The sequence below is a fragment of the Polyergus mexicanus genome, unplaced genomic scaffold (assembly GCF_030449975.1).
Source record: "Polyergus mexicanus isolate NDT 795.1 unplaced genomic scaffold, iyPolMexi1.0 SCAF_14, whole genome shotgun sequence".
Taxonomy (NCBI): Eukaryota; Metazoa; Arthropoda; class Insecta; order Hymenoptera; family Formicidae; genus Polyergus; species Polyergus mexicanus.
In genome coordinates this window covers 6,342,425-6,357,850 of record NW_027223334.1, presented here as the reverse complement: position 1 = coordinate 6,357,850, position 15,426 = coordinate 6,342,425, and the positions used below count along the sequence as shown (strand labels likewise).

The 15,426-nt window shown below is 37.6% G+C and overlaps 1 protein-coding gene across 6 annotated transcripts in view; it reads left to right on the top strand.

Moving 5' to 3' along the window:
• LOC138939398 (limbic system-associated membrane protein) overlaps positions 1 to 15,426 on the top strand; it is a 143,610-nt gene that overhangs the window by 118,190 nt on the left and 9,994 nt on the right. For 3 of the 6 annotated variants that reach the window (XM_070307149.1, XM_070307148.1, XM_070307147.1), the window contains 3 exons: positions 1,745 to 1,928; positions 10,352 to 10,494; positions 11,973 to 14,893. In XM_070307149.1, the coding sequence (XP_070163250.1) occupies positions 1,745 to 1,928; positions 10,352 to 10,494; positions 11,973 to 12,085 (440 nt within the window). In that variant the 3' untranslated portion in view covers positions 12,086 to 14,893. Of the gene's footprint in view, positions 1 to 1,744; positions 1,929 to 10,351; positions 10,495 to 11,726; positions 14,894 to 15,426 lie in introns of those variants that run through there. The other 3 variants (XM_070307150.1, XM_070307151.1, XM_070307152.1) reach the window with 3 other exon arrangements.

The following is a 15,426-nucleotide window of genomic DNA, read 5'->3' as shown; positions in this document are numbered from 1 at the left end:
ATATGAGTAAAGATATTCTTCTCGAGTTGATATTACAAAATTTTAGTGTGTGTTTCAGTTTTTTTACTAAAGAACTTTATCCGAACTTTATCTTACTCGCTTAATTTATAATTAGATTATAAATTATATTACATTTCATGTTGCAACAATATTAAACATAGGTAAGTGTTTTTTTTTTTTCTAAACATCTGGTTGAAGTTTCATTATTCGTACTAACTGCGAAAATATATAATATCTGGAAATTTGCAAGCGTTAACGTGGAATTATCGGGTAAAGAAGAAAGAAAAGAAAAATGAACGAAAAACATATTTCCACACATGGTGGGTAGAATGGGGAAAAACTTTGTATCGCACTGCGTAAAAGCGGCCGGAATAAAACGCGGCATACCTCAGATGGGGAACGTAAAGGGAAAAAAGGCCGAGGAGAAAGAGAAAAGGGCGAGCGCGAAAGAGATTACATTTTGCGTGGTATTCATGAGATCGGGCGCCAGGATCGGGGAGAAGGACTCTGATCTATGTTCAAAATGTTTCTCCTTTTTGCGATTTTTCTTTGGTAGCCGTACGTTGCTCGGACCCGACCCATTTACCTACGCAAGTAGGTAAATAGGTATCCAATATCAGAGAGAGAAAAAGAGAGAGAGAGAGAGAGTGTGTGCTGGAAATGGTCCAGCTCGATGGAAGACGTCGCGTCGATAGGGATACACGAATGAATCGAGCGGGGCTCGATCGCGTTTGGATGCTCGATCGTGTGGACAATCCAATGACGTCAATATGAGAGATATTTATTGATCCATAAAGTTAAATATTTAGAAGCGAGTTCGATGTAATCCAATATCACGCTCGTATATACGGCCGAATTTCATGACGCGCAAATTGCCGCGACAAACTACCATTGACAGCAAATAATGTTGATTTGCGTTATAGAATATACAGTATAATAAAAATTTCTCTCAAGTAAAAAGATTAAGATATTACACATTGCATCAACAATGATAAACATGCGCTACAAAATAAAAATTGTGTATATTATTTTCACGAAATTAATTCACATAAGCTCCAGTTTCGACCAATTGTCCCTTTATTCTTACCAATTAATTGCTGACGTCGATAACGGAATTTTTCTTTATTGATGCAAAATCCTTGCAATTTAATTTCTCATATTGTTTATGCGCGAAAAGATACGACATGTAAATTTTGTGAGATAAAAGTGATTTTTTATTAATACAGATTTGTCGTGATTAAATTAATGTCATACGCGCTGCAGCAAAGCTGCCATAATAATGGGATAATTTTTTTTCTACAAGAGTTTGACGAGAGTTATGCGCTTCGTACAAATTATATCGCGCATATACAAGTTTCAAACAAGCTACGATGCTACAATGTTTAAACCAAACGTATAGTAAGTATTGTACTTTTACTTCAATATAGTGGCTCTAAAACTTCTTGTAAGAGGATAAAAACTTTTAGGAAAATGCACTCGTGGAAAGCTTCTAACAGGCTACGGCAATTTATTTTTCTTCTTGACCGTAAAATTATAGCTTCAAATCTAATCAAATGTTCGCCACGCAAAAAGATAACGATGCACTCTTGAAAAGTACTATTCACTTTTCTTACATAACAAAAAGTATCATTATTATCATGAATCTCAGAGTTTCTTTTGCCGTTTCGATATCTCGACATAATCGTAAAAATTTATCGATAAGTTTTATTTTTTGACGTCTAACTCGTTTCACATCGAATTTCAGCACCGTCCGTCCAAATAGTGGACGCCCTGGGCGAACCATTGCGGGACAAGTATTACGAGGCTGATAGCACTATCGAGCTACAATGCGTCGTGCGTCATATAGCGATGCAAGTGCAATACAGCGTCGTCCAGTGGCTTCACGGCAACAGAGTCTTGAACTACGACACGACAAGGGGCGGCATCAGGTGACTTAAACATTCTTGAATATCGCGTTCTTTTCCTGCTATTTAGTGCCATCTAAAAGCAGTGACAATCTTTCATTAGTCAACTTACATCGTATTTATGTATAAGCGACACTCTTCTCTGTCTATCCCTCATTTATTAAACGTTCCACTTACTATCTCATATACCGAATGAAAGACAAACGCATAGAAAGATACATAAGATGTTGGTAAGATGTTACCATGAGAAAGAAAGAGAGAGGAGGATGGAGCGAAATTCGCATAATGCGAAAAGGTTCTTAAACTTAATAGCTCTATTATATTCGAAATTTACTTGCGCGAAGTCGTTCTAGCTCAAAACGCTTCTCGGCAAATACGAGAAATGTATAATCTAAACGTCAGGCAAACTTGACGCGGTTATGCGAGCGGAGTGTAATTAATTCATGAAACTTTTCCTTATTCGACGAGCATTTACGCGCAGTTGAAAGACTCTGTGTCAACTGGCGGAAACGGTCCGGAAAAGTCAAATCTAGATCGCGCATGTAATTCTTATCCCTTGTACGTCTAAAATCGGAGCGTTTCAGAGCTTCGAAGCGTTAAAAAATACGACTCGCTTTCATTGTCGTGAATTATATATTATTATAAATTCCTGAGTTCAAGAGTTGGCTGGAACAGTGGAATTTCAACGGACTCATTCTCGAGCATAAGAATTCATTATCCGCGATCCGTATAATAGCGAACGGACTCGTTCAGCTGTCGCGCTGAATAAAAGTTAGGCGGAAATAAGAAAAAAAACGAGAGAGAGAGAGAGAGAGAGAGCAAGACACGCCGTCGCGTATTAAGCTTCGTTAATATATATCGCTTTATCTCATGGATCAATAAGATATGGATACAAAGTATTCCATTATGCAGCGTATTTCGATTCGTTTTCAAGTCGTGCCTGAAAATTTCACAAAAGTCGGAAAAAGACTCGCGAAATTTTTATCCCATTTATAAGTTGTCGCATATTCGTCTTTTTCTTGTCTCGTCCAGCATCGCTTTTATTAAACATGATAAATGATGTAATTCATCACGCTGAATTATGTCCACTGTAGAATTAAAAAAAAAAAAGAAAAACTGAACAAAACGAAAATTCGACATTCGCGTAAGTGCGCAACCATGATACTCTCACGTGCGTTTCTGATAATTAATTTACTTTACTATTATACGAAAAGAATCCTCGAATTCGAAAATCTTTTTTTTTTTTTTTTTTTCTAACGTAAATATAAATTGTATTATAATATAAATAAATAAAAAATGACAAGCTACGTCAAGATCTATTAGCGTGAGCCGTCCCCTTTGGGGAAAGCTTCGGAGAACACTGACGATTTACACCTCTCGTGTAAAGTAAGAGTAATTCTGGAGAAGTGTACGTATCTCTCGATTCAGAACGATAAACGTCATCGCTTCCAATACGCCTTTTCCCGGGCTCGCGAGAGAGAGAGAGAGAGAGAGAGAGAGAGAGAGAGAGATTTCCACGGGCCAGAATGCGAGAATTCCCGAAGGATCCGGAAAATACGTGCCGGAACACGACGCTCACATGGGGCGGTTGTACACGGTCGATGACAGCGGCCGCGAAAGCTCTGCTGAACGACGGCGTGTCGACGGGAAAGGTTTCGTCGTTCGGTGAGGGGGGGAGGGGGGTGGACCGGTTCTTGGTCGAGACCGACGCTTCCGTGGGCCCGTTCTGACAGCAAAGTTAGACGCCGGCGAGACACACGGCGGGGCAGTAAATGAAATTAGTTTGCGTTGCGCGCTTCTGTACATACGAACGGCTGTACATACACGAGGGTCGTGGTTCACGTTGCGAGGAACGGAATAGCGTGTCCCCCTGCGATCTCTCTCCTCCCTCCCCCCCCCCCATCCCTCCATCACCCGGCAGTCGTGCAGCGCTGCACCGGCGGCGCTAAATATTTTGCTCCGTTCACCGTGTATGACACATAATATTAATTAGCGACCTTTTGAAAATCCGATTAAAAGTAAATTAAATAGTTTCTTTTTTTTTTTTTTTTTTTTTTTCATGAATTATATAAGAACGATTCTATACGTCTCTCTCTCGGATTCGTGCGTCTATCTCATTTCTATTCTATTCTTAAAATCTTTCGTCCTGTCAACGATAATTCTTAAGCTTATTCCGATATCTGTGAATGCACGTTGTTCGAGTTGACCTCGGGCTACATCCTGCGGGAACCGATGTCAAATGTTCCCTCTCTCTCTCTCTCTCTCTCCCTCTTTCTTCTTCGCTCACATGGGACGTATGACCCTGCGTGGACCGCAGACCGTAAACACGCTGCACATGGAACTGCTGCAGTGCCATGGCACTCGTTTTCCCAACGTAGATGCGTCTACAGCGCCGGATGAGAATTATTGCTATCTCGCTTAATTTAACCTTTCGTTTAATTAATCACCCAACGTCGACTTGACTGTTTCCCCCTCCCCCCTCCTGCCGTCCTCGTTCTCCCATAATTTAACGACGGTGATGGGCCTCGTACTTTCAGATACCCCATTGTCGGTTCCAGTGCACCGATACAAAAAACAAAAAAAAAAAAAAGAACAACATTGCGGTATTCTGAAAGAATTTTCGTTACAAGTCAAGAGATAGTAATTTAAATTTTCGACAGCGTCGATACGTCCCACGTTTTACATATTAAAGACTTTTTTGACAATTATTTACGTCTGTTAGGAAAAAGAAAAAAATTTATTTAACAACCCTTTAATGCTCTTTTTAGTTTTGTAAATTTTTATTTATCACGCACAAAGAAAAGTTGGATTATTTTATTTTTCAACGATATATATATATATATTACAATGTATATTATTATAGATATTATAGATATGTCTATTTCAAAACTATCAACTTTTACATACGAATGCAAAATGGTATCAGGTTCCGCGCATGTTCTACGAGAATAAGCACGACAAATTTTCACCTTCTAGATTTTTAAAAAGAATATGAATTGTTAGAACACATATTTTAATTTCATACTAATCGTCACTTTCCAAAGTGGCGATATAATCGTGATATAAATTGATGGTTAATCGAATATACCAGTTGCGAGTATCATTCATTTTAAAGGCAACGTAACAATGAATTTATTGCGCTTAACATGGCGTTTAATCCATTAAATTACATTAGAACCCTTGACGGCGTAACGATCATGAGACATAAGAGGAGAGAGAGAGGGAAATAGCACATTTTATGCAGTGTCAAATTATGTTAAATTTTCGAGGTCGTAATTGAATCTCCAGTTACGACGACGATAGTAATGCAGAAAGCGTGGTCATAGTTGACCGGCGTTAAATCGAATTTTCCGCGTCGTCGAGAATTAACGTTATATTTATTACCATCTATCTTAATTTATCCGCAACATAGATTAAACTTGACCCAATCTACGTCGTGATGAAGGACATATACTGCTCGCCTGGATTTATTAATGATCAGCCTCCCTCGTACTTTGGTTCCTTCTGTCAAGGCAGTGGCGATCCATCAAGCGTCGACTGATCCTTACACGCGATACATAATTAAAATAAGAATAATATGACAGGCAACTACAAGAGCACTGGTGCATATTACAAAATATATATATTTTTTAATATTCTTGTATCTCTATAGTGGAATCAATTTCGACCTTTACTTAGATTCTCTTCGGTCAACGGTAAGCAATTAACTTACAATTAATTGCAGAGCAAGCTGAGCCAGAGAACTAATCGATCAATATACCAACATCAGTATGCAAAGGAGCGTATTTGTCTACAAACTATTCCTATTTCTGTCTAAAATATTCTATTTACTGTAAAAAGATGAGCCGAGAATATCGAAAAATCAAAAGAGTGACAACTTATTGAGGCAGACGAGCATAGGATCGATGCTTGCGATGACAGGAAAGATATCAAATTCTATAATAAAGGAGATATTCAAATGTGTTAGAAAGAGAGAGGAAGTGCCATATAAAAACTATTTAAATTTCGGGAATGTTATATGAATCGCATGCTAAATTCCAAAGGAGGTGGACCTATTAACTTCTATGAAAAATTGATTTTTTTTTTAATGATCTCGAATAAGAGATCTCTTTGTCATTTAAAACGTGTTTTAAAATTTATAGTATTGGCTTATATTTTAATTCTTTAATTAAATTATTAGCGGATTAAAATTTTTTGACAGATACATCCTTCAATGTTATTGAATATTACATTCATAAAGATAAAAAACAAATCGTAATTAATTAATTAGATAAATTGTCATTTCCATTTCGTTTGATTTCCTACGATGTCACACGCGTGAGGATACTAATAGATTGATTATTGAATTTAATTTACCTAACAAATGCTGCATCGGCAAAAAGCACACTTGTCGCGCGTCGACACCGTTGTTGAATGATAAATGACTAGTATTATATGGTACCGACACGTTTCGACTGATTGCGTCGTAGATAGAGAAATGTCTAATTACGCTTATACGAGTCAACAGCCCCGTCAATTCATCGATCAAAGTAAAATATCCCGCGCGATTAATCATTGTTATTCCGGCTGCGTTACGTGTCATCGTACATAGTCAATTTTCGAGCTAAATCGCGAAGAAAGTAATCGAATCTCCGTGACCGTGCATAATACGCAAATATATGTGAAAAACTTGGGATTTCACGCTCGCTTAAGTAAATCCGAAGAATTGGCGAGAGATAGAAAGAGATGAGGTGCTGACAAGATTACAAAGAAATATAGGTGTTTTATCCTTCCCCCTCTCCCCTCCCCTCCCCTCCCCCCCATTCCTTTTTTTCTCTCTTTTTATAAACAATATTTAATTTAGAGTACGCGATTTTTTCAATGTCATAATTGTTCCGTACATTTCGCCAACATTTGGCGACAATCGCCATTCATCGTCGTATTAAAATTGCCATATGTACATAGAGCGAAGCTTTCGCCAACGACATTAATCCTATTGCTTAAAATGATACGCAGCTCGACTTTTCTCGCAAACGCAGTAAAATATACGCTGGGCGAGACGTTGAACTACTTTCAAAATTAAAATGTACAATGTTAAATCTTTTAACTACTGTGATATTAAGACAAAAATTACTTATACTACAATAATCGTAATAATAAAGCTGCAGTATTATATTCTTGTGTATTTAGAGAGATATTTAATATTATTCATATTTAACATGATTCGTATTAAATATTATTATTATTTTTTAATTAAACCTAAATATTAACGCTTTCTATTTTCAGTTCGCATTTTCGTATCGGATTAATTGCGTAAGCAGCATCTCTTGCAAAAATCTAGGTCGACTGAATCCACAAGCGTGGACGCTCGACGTCGCGGATAAACGAGCGATCGTCTGCCAGTGCTCAACCGGCCGGATGTAACGAATCCGACAAATTGCAATGGACCAACTTTTTCGATTAAAGTCTCGCTTGCTCGGCGCGATTCAAGACCACTTTCCCGGTCACGGCAAGTTTCCACTTTTAGCGACACGTAAGCGGGAATAAATAAGGGCGCTCCCTTACGTTAAAGATAGCGAGGACGGATGTCAAACGACAGTCCTTGTCTCTCTTCTGTGGGATTTCATGTTAATCATTGCAGAGCGTGTAAAGTAACGATGATTACGGAATAACAATTGCGACGGGATTACATCGTGAAAATCGTACTTTACGTTAAAAAATCTCGGAATGATTCAATTAAATAAAGCAGTTGTGGCAGCGTAAATCGAATTCTTCTTAATACGATCTATTCAAAAAAATTATCGAGATTTTACATATATACTGAATTTTATCTCCTTTTTTTTTTCTTCTTTTTATCTTACTTTCTTCTTCTCGTGCTCGTTAACATTCTTGTGAAGAAAATCGTAACAATTAAGCCATAAAAGTTACGGCAGTTCATGACAGAATACTACAAATATAATATCCATCTTAGATAAGATGAAAATTTAAATACAGTCTTTCGGAGCGATTCGGGTGTTAGAACAAAACGCAAGGGGACAGTCTCCGTTATCAAATAATACTTCGGAATACTACTTGTATTATTCTCGTAGGAAACGCATGACGACGATACATCTAGGATGGTATCGAAATAAAAGCGCGCGATTTTGTTCCGCGCGATCACGTCTGTATAGCGTATAAAGTGGAGTAAAAAGAAGATGCTAAAAATTTTTATCGTGAAATATTTATCGGACGAACGTCCGCCACTCTAGCATCAAGCTATCTTTAAAGGGTAAATGACTAGCCCTGATACATGTAATCTAACACGATGACGTTGCCGAAAATCGATGAAACTAGATCGATAAAATTGTTAAAAAAGTAACACAATTTTTAATTCATATTTATCAAAATAAATTTGGTACTATTATATTATTACATACACACACATCTTTTTCTTCAGCTCTTCTAAATATATTGTGTAAGAGAGAGAGAGAGAAAATAATTATTATATAAAAAAAATATAATTATTTAAAAGAATATATATATATATATAATTATTATATTTGAAACAATATATCACAGTTTTGTTTATATATATAAACGTAACGTATATATCTCTCTATTTCTTAATATTTGCCGCTCTGTTGCTACCGTACCACCTGCGACCCCTGCTCGTCTTGAAATGCTCACTCGAATGGTCTTGCTTTTTTTTCCAACAGTTTCTCACAAAAATAGAAACGTCAAGCGCGAGAGCAATTTTCCGCAAGACGTCTTTGCAGCATAGCTTAGTTGCACACGGAAACCGTTTTCTCCCTCGAGGAACCGGGTATATTTTTGCCTGCATTTAGCACATTTAGACCAAGATGCATTCTTCGCCACTTCTCTTCACCACGAAATGCGATTTCGTGAAAGACAGGTCTCGTTACAGATATTTCTCCATTCAATGGTTTATGCAAATACGAAGTATACATCGTTTCGTAGCGTCGATACGAAATAAATAGGAGATTCGTGTAAGAGGGATGCTCGGTAAAATTTTATCGACGTAAAGTATGATCGAAGAATGGAAAATCATCAAGAATAGCGCATTTTGCGCACAAGTTATATCAAATTTCGCGATCCATTTTCTGTTCCCGACAATTCTCCCATCCCCTCCTCCCCCAGTAGAAAATCACGTATATACTCTTCAAGGAAATACAAGCTTTTATAAGCAATACATCATGGTTCACACATCATTATTCTATGTATCCGAAGAAGCGAATTTGCAAGAAGAAACGACTGTTGATCAATATAAAGCGTATTATCGAGATAGAGTCCGTGTATACTTTGCGCAAACATTTATTCGACGGAGCTTACTCGGTCTACTATTTGCACAGAGAACAAGCTGTTCTCACGAAAGCTGAAAATTTTGGCTCGATTTGCAATTAACTTATCTCTCCCTTGTATAAGAAAACTGGCGTAAAAGCGTGCGAATGAAAAGAACGAGGGTGTGTTAGCGAGTGGGAAAATAAAGAAAAAGACAAACGGGGAGAAAGAGAGAAGAAAAACGATTCAGTGGTGATGGAGCGTTGGCGATTAGTTAAGGCAAAGAAGCGAGCCACGGTGGCGAAGAAAACGGCGAAATGGAGGAGTTCTCATTAGCCTTGGGAGATTTTCTCTCCCTTGGCGCGCTACAGCGATTTTACGTTGGCAACTTCATTCGAAATCTTTTTTACAAGAGTATTATCGTGATCAGCATATATGGTATACAGTCACACATTTATCGACTACATCTTTTAAGTATCACAATAAGTAGTTCCTATAATTATATCAGATACAAGTCGCGATAGTGAGTTAAGAAGAAAATTTGATATACATATATGTACACTGTGCGATAATTTAGTTTTGAGATTTTCTAAAAAATTTATTTTTGATCGTACAAACCTTAGACAGTTAAAATGTTTCAATGTAGTCATCACTTAACTCGACGACTCACTTAATTCAACGACTCATTGCTCAAAACAGTTCTGATAGTCTTCTGAGACCAAGCCCTTTCAAAATTTCATTCACGTTCTTCTTTTTATGTCATCTGTATTTTCGAAACGTTACTCTTATGCATAGGCTTACTGAATCATCTGCAACGTTTCTATTGGCGATTTCTCTAATTTAACGGAGAATTTAATGTTGGCGCGTTGTCGAGCGTTCCTTCCATTACACCGATTTTTAAAAAAGATTTCGTAACACAACTTCGCGTGAGTGTATCTCATTAATTATTGAATCAAATAGTTTAAAACTTGTATTATGTGTTGAGTATTAAATTGTGAATAAATCCCTAAAATGGCAGCACAAACGGATCAAACATTCGGAAATGCGAAGCGAGTCTCGAAACTTAAATTGTTCGACAGTGTATGTAGATTCTAATAACGTGAAAGGAAAGAATAGTGTGACGTCAAACAAAATAAATGCGAGAAATTTTCGACGAACCCTTCCGAATCGGGATTCATCTGTGATTGTAGCGTTAAAACGGATCTGATGGAGGAGGGGGCCAACTCGACTCTCAGCATAGCTAAGGTCGGACCTACGGACAGCGGAAATTACACGTGCCAGCTTACAACCCTACCAGACCAACCTGCGACGGTTCACGTGCACGTTTTAAACGGTGAGGAGACCTTTTTATATTTCGATATTTTCTCGACATTTTCTTATTGAATTGCTGTCAAGGTATCATCCACTCGTGTTAAACAGAACGTGCCAAGACTGTTATTGTTCGATGTGTTTTGTTCAATTTAAAATTGCATTTAAATTTGTAAAGAAATCTATCTTGAAAACGTATATTATCCGTTAGCTCATAGAAAGGTCGTGAAAATTTTGTCTCGAATGAATCAAGATGACTAATATTCTAAGAAATAGATTGGCAACGATAAGAGAGAAATCGTGTCGCGAGTCTTTAGTAATTGACAATGTGTATAGACTCACTCGACTATTTATTACTAAAGTACGTACTCTCTAGTAGCATCTAATATTTATGTTAAACTTGTGTCGTGCGCCTAAAAGTCTTCCGGTATTTGATTCCTACGAGCAAGTCCGAGATGTCGGAACTTGTTGCAAAGGACTTTCTTAAAACGCTTTCGCGCACGAGCTTTACGACGAAACTAAGTACGTAAAGTCGAATTTTCCAACTACGCGAACAAACTTTGCACGCGTAGCACTTTGATGTCGCAATATACTCACGTATTATAATTTTCAGGCTAATCTTCATCAAATATCCTTTATCGCATTCCTCGAGCTAATAGAACATCTTCATTGCTTATTATTGTTTTAGATATTTCTCCTTTTTTTTTTTTTTTTACTAAACTAAGCTGGCAATTTTTAGTTTCTTACAAAATTAAAAGCGTCATAAAAATGATGAAGAATTACATTTTTCAATTTTGAAGCAAAATAAATTTTAATCTTTTTTCTGCATTTTTTTTTTCAACAAAGTATTAAAGGTACGAAAATAAATTTCACAGCCAGAAACATCTCTATCTCGCAAAAATAATAGAGAAATTCGCGTGACACGATCGTCCAATGATGGATGGTCTCACGTCGAGACTCGCTTCGCGCGATATGCGAAAATAATACGTTCATAAATTGAAACGCCTCTTTCGCGCGTCTGCATCTTCACCTGGGAATACGAGCCGCGGAATTCGCGATCCCATAGGAACATACAGAGTGAGACTCGCGCAAACGTCATTTCGATTATCTTCCACGTATAGCGTAATATAGGCTCAGCACGTTCTCGGTCGGAATCGAATTATACAAGTTGTTTCCCGATATTTGCGTCATGTCGCTCACGCTTTCATTATAACTGATATACGACCAACTCATGCAAACTCGGGCGGTTTCGATAAGGAAACACTCGCGACTATCCGAGCATCCGACTTTGATGAGCTTCGGGGAACACGTCGCAGCTTAAACTATGGGACGCTTTATACTTTTCTGTATATTATTTTACTACGCTGTAAAAGTTTGATGGAATATCAGTGACAGTCCTTAAGTTCAAAAGATACGAGTGATCCCTCGAAGATTATCTCCCGATAAGTCGGAGAGACACCACCCGCGAGTGTTTCCTTGTGAGTGTTTTTGACGCTGTTTCAGGAGAAAGTTTAGCCGAGCTACATCATAGCGGCGCACGAGCGGGTGCCGCTAGCTCGTCGCTATTCTTCCTGGCCGTCGCTATTCTTGCCCGATCAAGCCAAGTGCTTAGATGAAGGCTTGACGATCTCCCACGCGGGTTTCGCGGGAACCTCGGGCTGGCGAGAAGCATCCCGTGACAATGACAAAGAGAGACACTGCCTCACGGCGCTGAAAGCGAACTTTCGCGCGCGAACTTTTCTATCGCCGTGACAGAAGGGTGGACGAGAAAGGGTGGGCCGAAGAGAACGAGAGAGAGAAAGTGTGTTACGCGTTTAACATATTGTGCATTGACATAAGAGAAACGGAGACAGTTGGCTGCGTTGTATCTCTCGAAACGTCTTATTCTAAACGTATACCAGGTATATAAATACGAAACCGGAATTTTTGTATAGAAAATACACGTTTATTGTATGAAAATGATAAAAAATATTTTATTCCGAGTATTGCCCATTGCTAGCTATACATTTTTCCCACAATTGTCTCTCTGACAATTTGTGGATGCCACTCCAAAAAAACTGTTGCTCCTTTGAGGCAAAACCAGTCATCGAGCCATTTTCGTACATTTTCGTAAGAAGTGAAGCGCTGTTCAGCAAGTGCGTGTCCTATCGATGCAAATAAGTAGTAATGGGATGGAGCCAAGTCTGGTGAGTAAGCCGCATGCGAAAGTATTTCCCAATTAAACGCCTCAACCGTTTCCTTGACCGGTTTTGCTGTGTGTGATGGTGCATTATCATGAAGCAAAATCACTTTGTGTTGCCTCTTTTGATATTCTGGTCGTTTTTCGCGCAAAGCTTGATTCAAATCGATCATTTGTTGTCGGTAGCGTCATCCTCATCCAACAATGTTTGCAACTCGCTGTCTTCAAACTTTTTCGGTGGTCTTCCACGTTCTTCGTTTCTCACGTCAAAATCGCCACTTTTGAATTTTTTAAACCACTCAAAGCACTGTGATTTACCAAGAGCATGCTCACCGTAAGCTTCGATAAGCATTCGATGAGATTCTGCAGCAGTTTTCTTCAAATGGTAACAAAAAATCAATGCTGTCCGCAAATCGTAGTTTCCAGGCACAAAATTCGACATGTTCAACGCTAATAAAAACTATGCTGTTGTATGAAACTTGTATTGTTGTGAGTTGAAAATCTTTATCAGATGTCAAAACAAGAAAATGGCGAGAATGACCCGGTTTGACGCTAACTACATTGACAGCTAGGGCCATTTATGGGCAAATTTCGGTTTCATATTTATATACCTGGTAGATCGCACGGCATTCGAGATGTGCGCGTGTCTTTATCACAAAAGAACACTACCTTCGTTAGTTTTCAGCGCGATATCATTCGAAGGATTATATTCGAGTTTTGATCAAAGGATAGACATCTTACGATGAACGACCGGTTCGGATGTTCTTCTTAACCAGTGATTGATTTGCAATTAATTAGAATTGATAGCATTATACGCTCGCACATTTCTAGGAGAAGATACTATTATATTACTTTATATACAATATAATTATATGCGTACGGATTTAATTATCATTTATTAGCGATACGTTATTCACTAAAGCGCTTATCCTAATTTTAACGGCTCAGATTCGCTCCGATTTCCGCATCTGCCTGCGGAGTTTCATCAAGCTTAAACGTTTCTGTAATGTAACACCACAGGATGCTTGCGAACCAACTTGATTAACCATAAGGATAACAAGCAAGCTGCCGAGCAGATGTATCCTCATTAAGCGAATTATCAGGTCACTGTAAAACGGTACTGTAACACAATTATATTGATCATGCTGTTTAGCACGCGTTTATTACACGATATCAACATCCCGCCAAGTTATCGTAACGCGATCGATTAAAAATGGCAAATCATCATAAATCTATGCATCGAATAACCGATAACCAGTAAACAATAAAGGTCCGCGAGGTAAACTGCTAATCGAGCTATCGGAGTGGCTGGTATCGCATATCACAATAGCTGATAATCGAGACAAATTGTTCGATGTTCGATTCGGCCCCATTTATCACTATTCGCGTCATTATATTTCAAAATTCCGTGCATTCATAGAGACGTTCTTAACGCGAGAGGAATTAAAATGAGAATTTGCTCGTACAAGTCGCAAATTTTTCAATTAACAGGCTTTCATCATTTTACGTAACATTGTTTTATTATTGTATAATCTATAAGCAGCAAAATTCTCGTACAGAGTCCATCGAGAGTTTATCGCCTATCGGTAAGGGAATTTTTTCGATTATTCCGATCAGCTCACAAATTAGCGGATAATTATCATAATGATATATCAAAAACGGATATACACGCATATATATATTGTTATAAATCAATTTAATCTACGATTATTTTTAATGAAGAAATGCCAAGGAGAATGTTACGATTAAAACCATTGAATTATAATAAAGTCATTGAATCGACTATAACTATTCATTGATATATCAATTATGTTCTTTATTACACAGTATTAATATTTGTATAAATTTGTATAAATTTTATTTGCGTCAAGATACATTCAAATGTTATCTTATAAATGCCGTAACTGCCGTAACATATACGAAAACAAACAATTCCGCGTACAGCGAAAATTAATTTGTGCCTCGTATTATATCGTACATCTTGCACAGAAAAATTGAAAGCATGGCACGTTAAGACATCATCTGAATGTATATTGTATAGAGAGATGAAGGTACACTTGTCTTTCATGTAGCCAACTAAATCTCCATGCCGTGCTGAGAAAGAGAAAGAGAGAAAGAGAGAGAGAGAGAGAGAGAAAGTGTGTGAGAGAAAGAGGGAGATAATGCGTTATAATATATAAATTTAAACTGATTCTAACATTTTTTTCGCGAAAAAAAAACGAAATTACGTAATATACAATATGAATTTTACAAAAACTCACCTTGTCTCGTTATATCATGACACTGATTTTAGAAATAGTCCGACAATAGTCTCAATGATAATAGTCCGAACGATACATAACTTTTGCCAGGTAAGTCTCTTATATACTTTATAATACATATATATAATTCTAATTAATTTTTTTAAACGTAATTACATTATATTAACACTTCGATTTTTTTCTTGAAACAATACAATTTCTTAAATATAAGATTATTTCCTTCGAATCACGATTGGCCCTATTAGTATATTGAAACTCACAACAATGCAAATTAATTACGTTTTCACACCTCACTTCGTTTTAATTCGGTTTAATTTTGCCATATTTCGCGCGATGATCTCGATTTGGGAAAAACATCGTACATGATTTGACAATGGAATATATTATATTGTGCAGCGCGTCAAGGATCGTCGATGGAAAAAAAAGAAACGAACTAATTAATCGAGCGTGAAGTGAATGAGAATTCCACGCGATCGACACATCGTGATGACATCGTGTGTCTCTTCCTCCGATATCG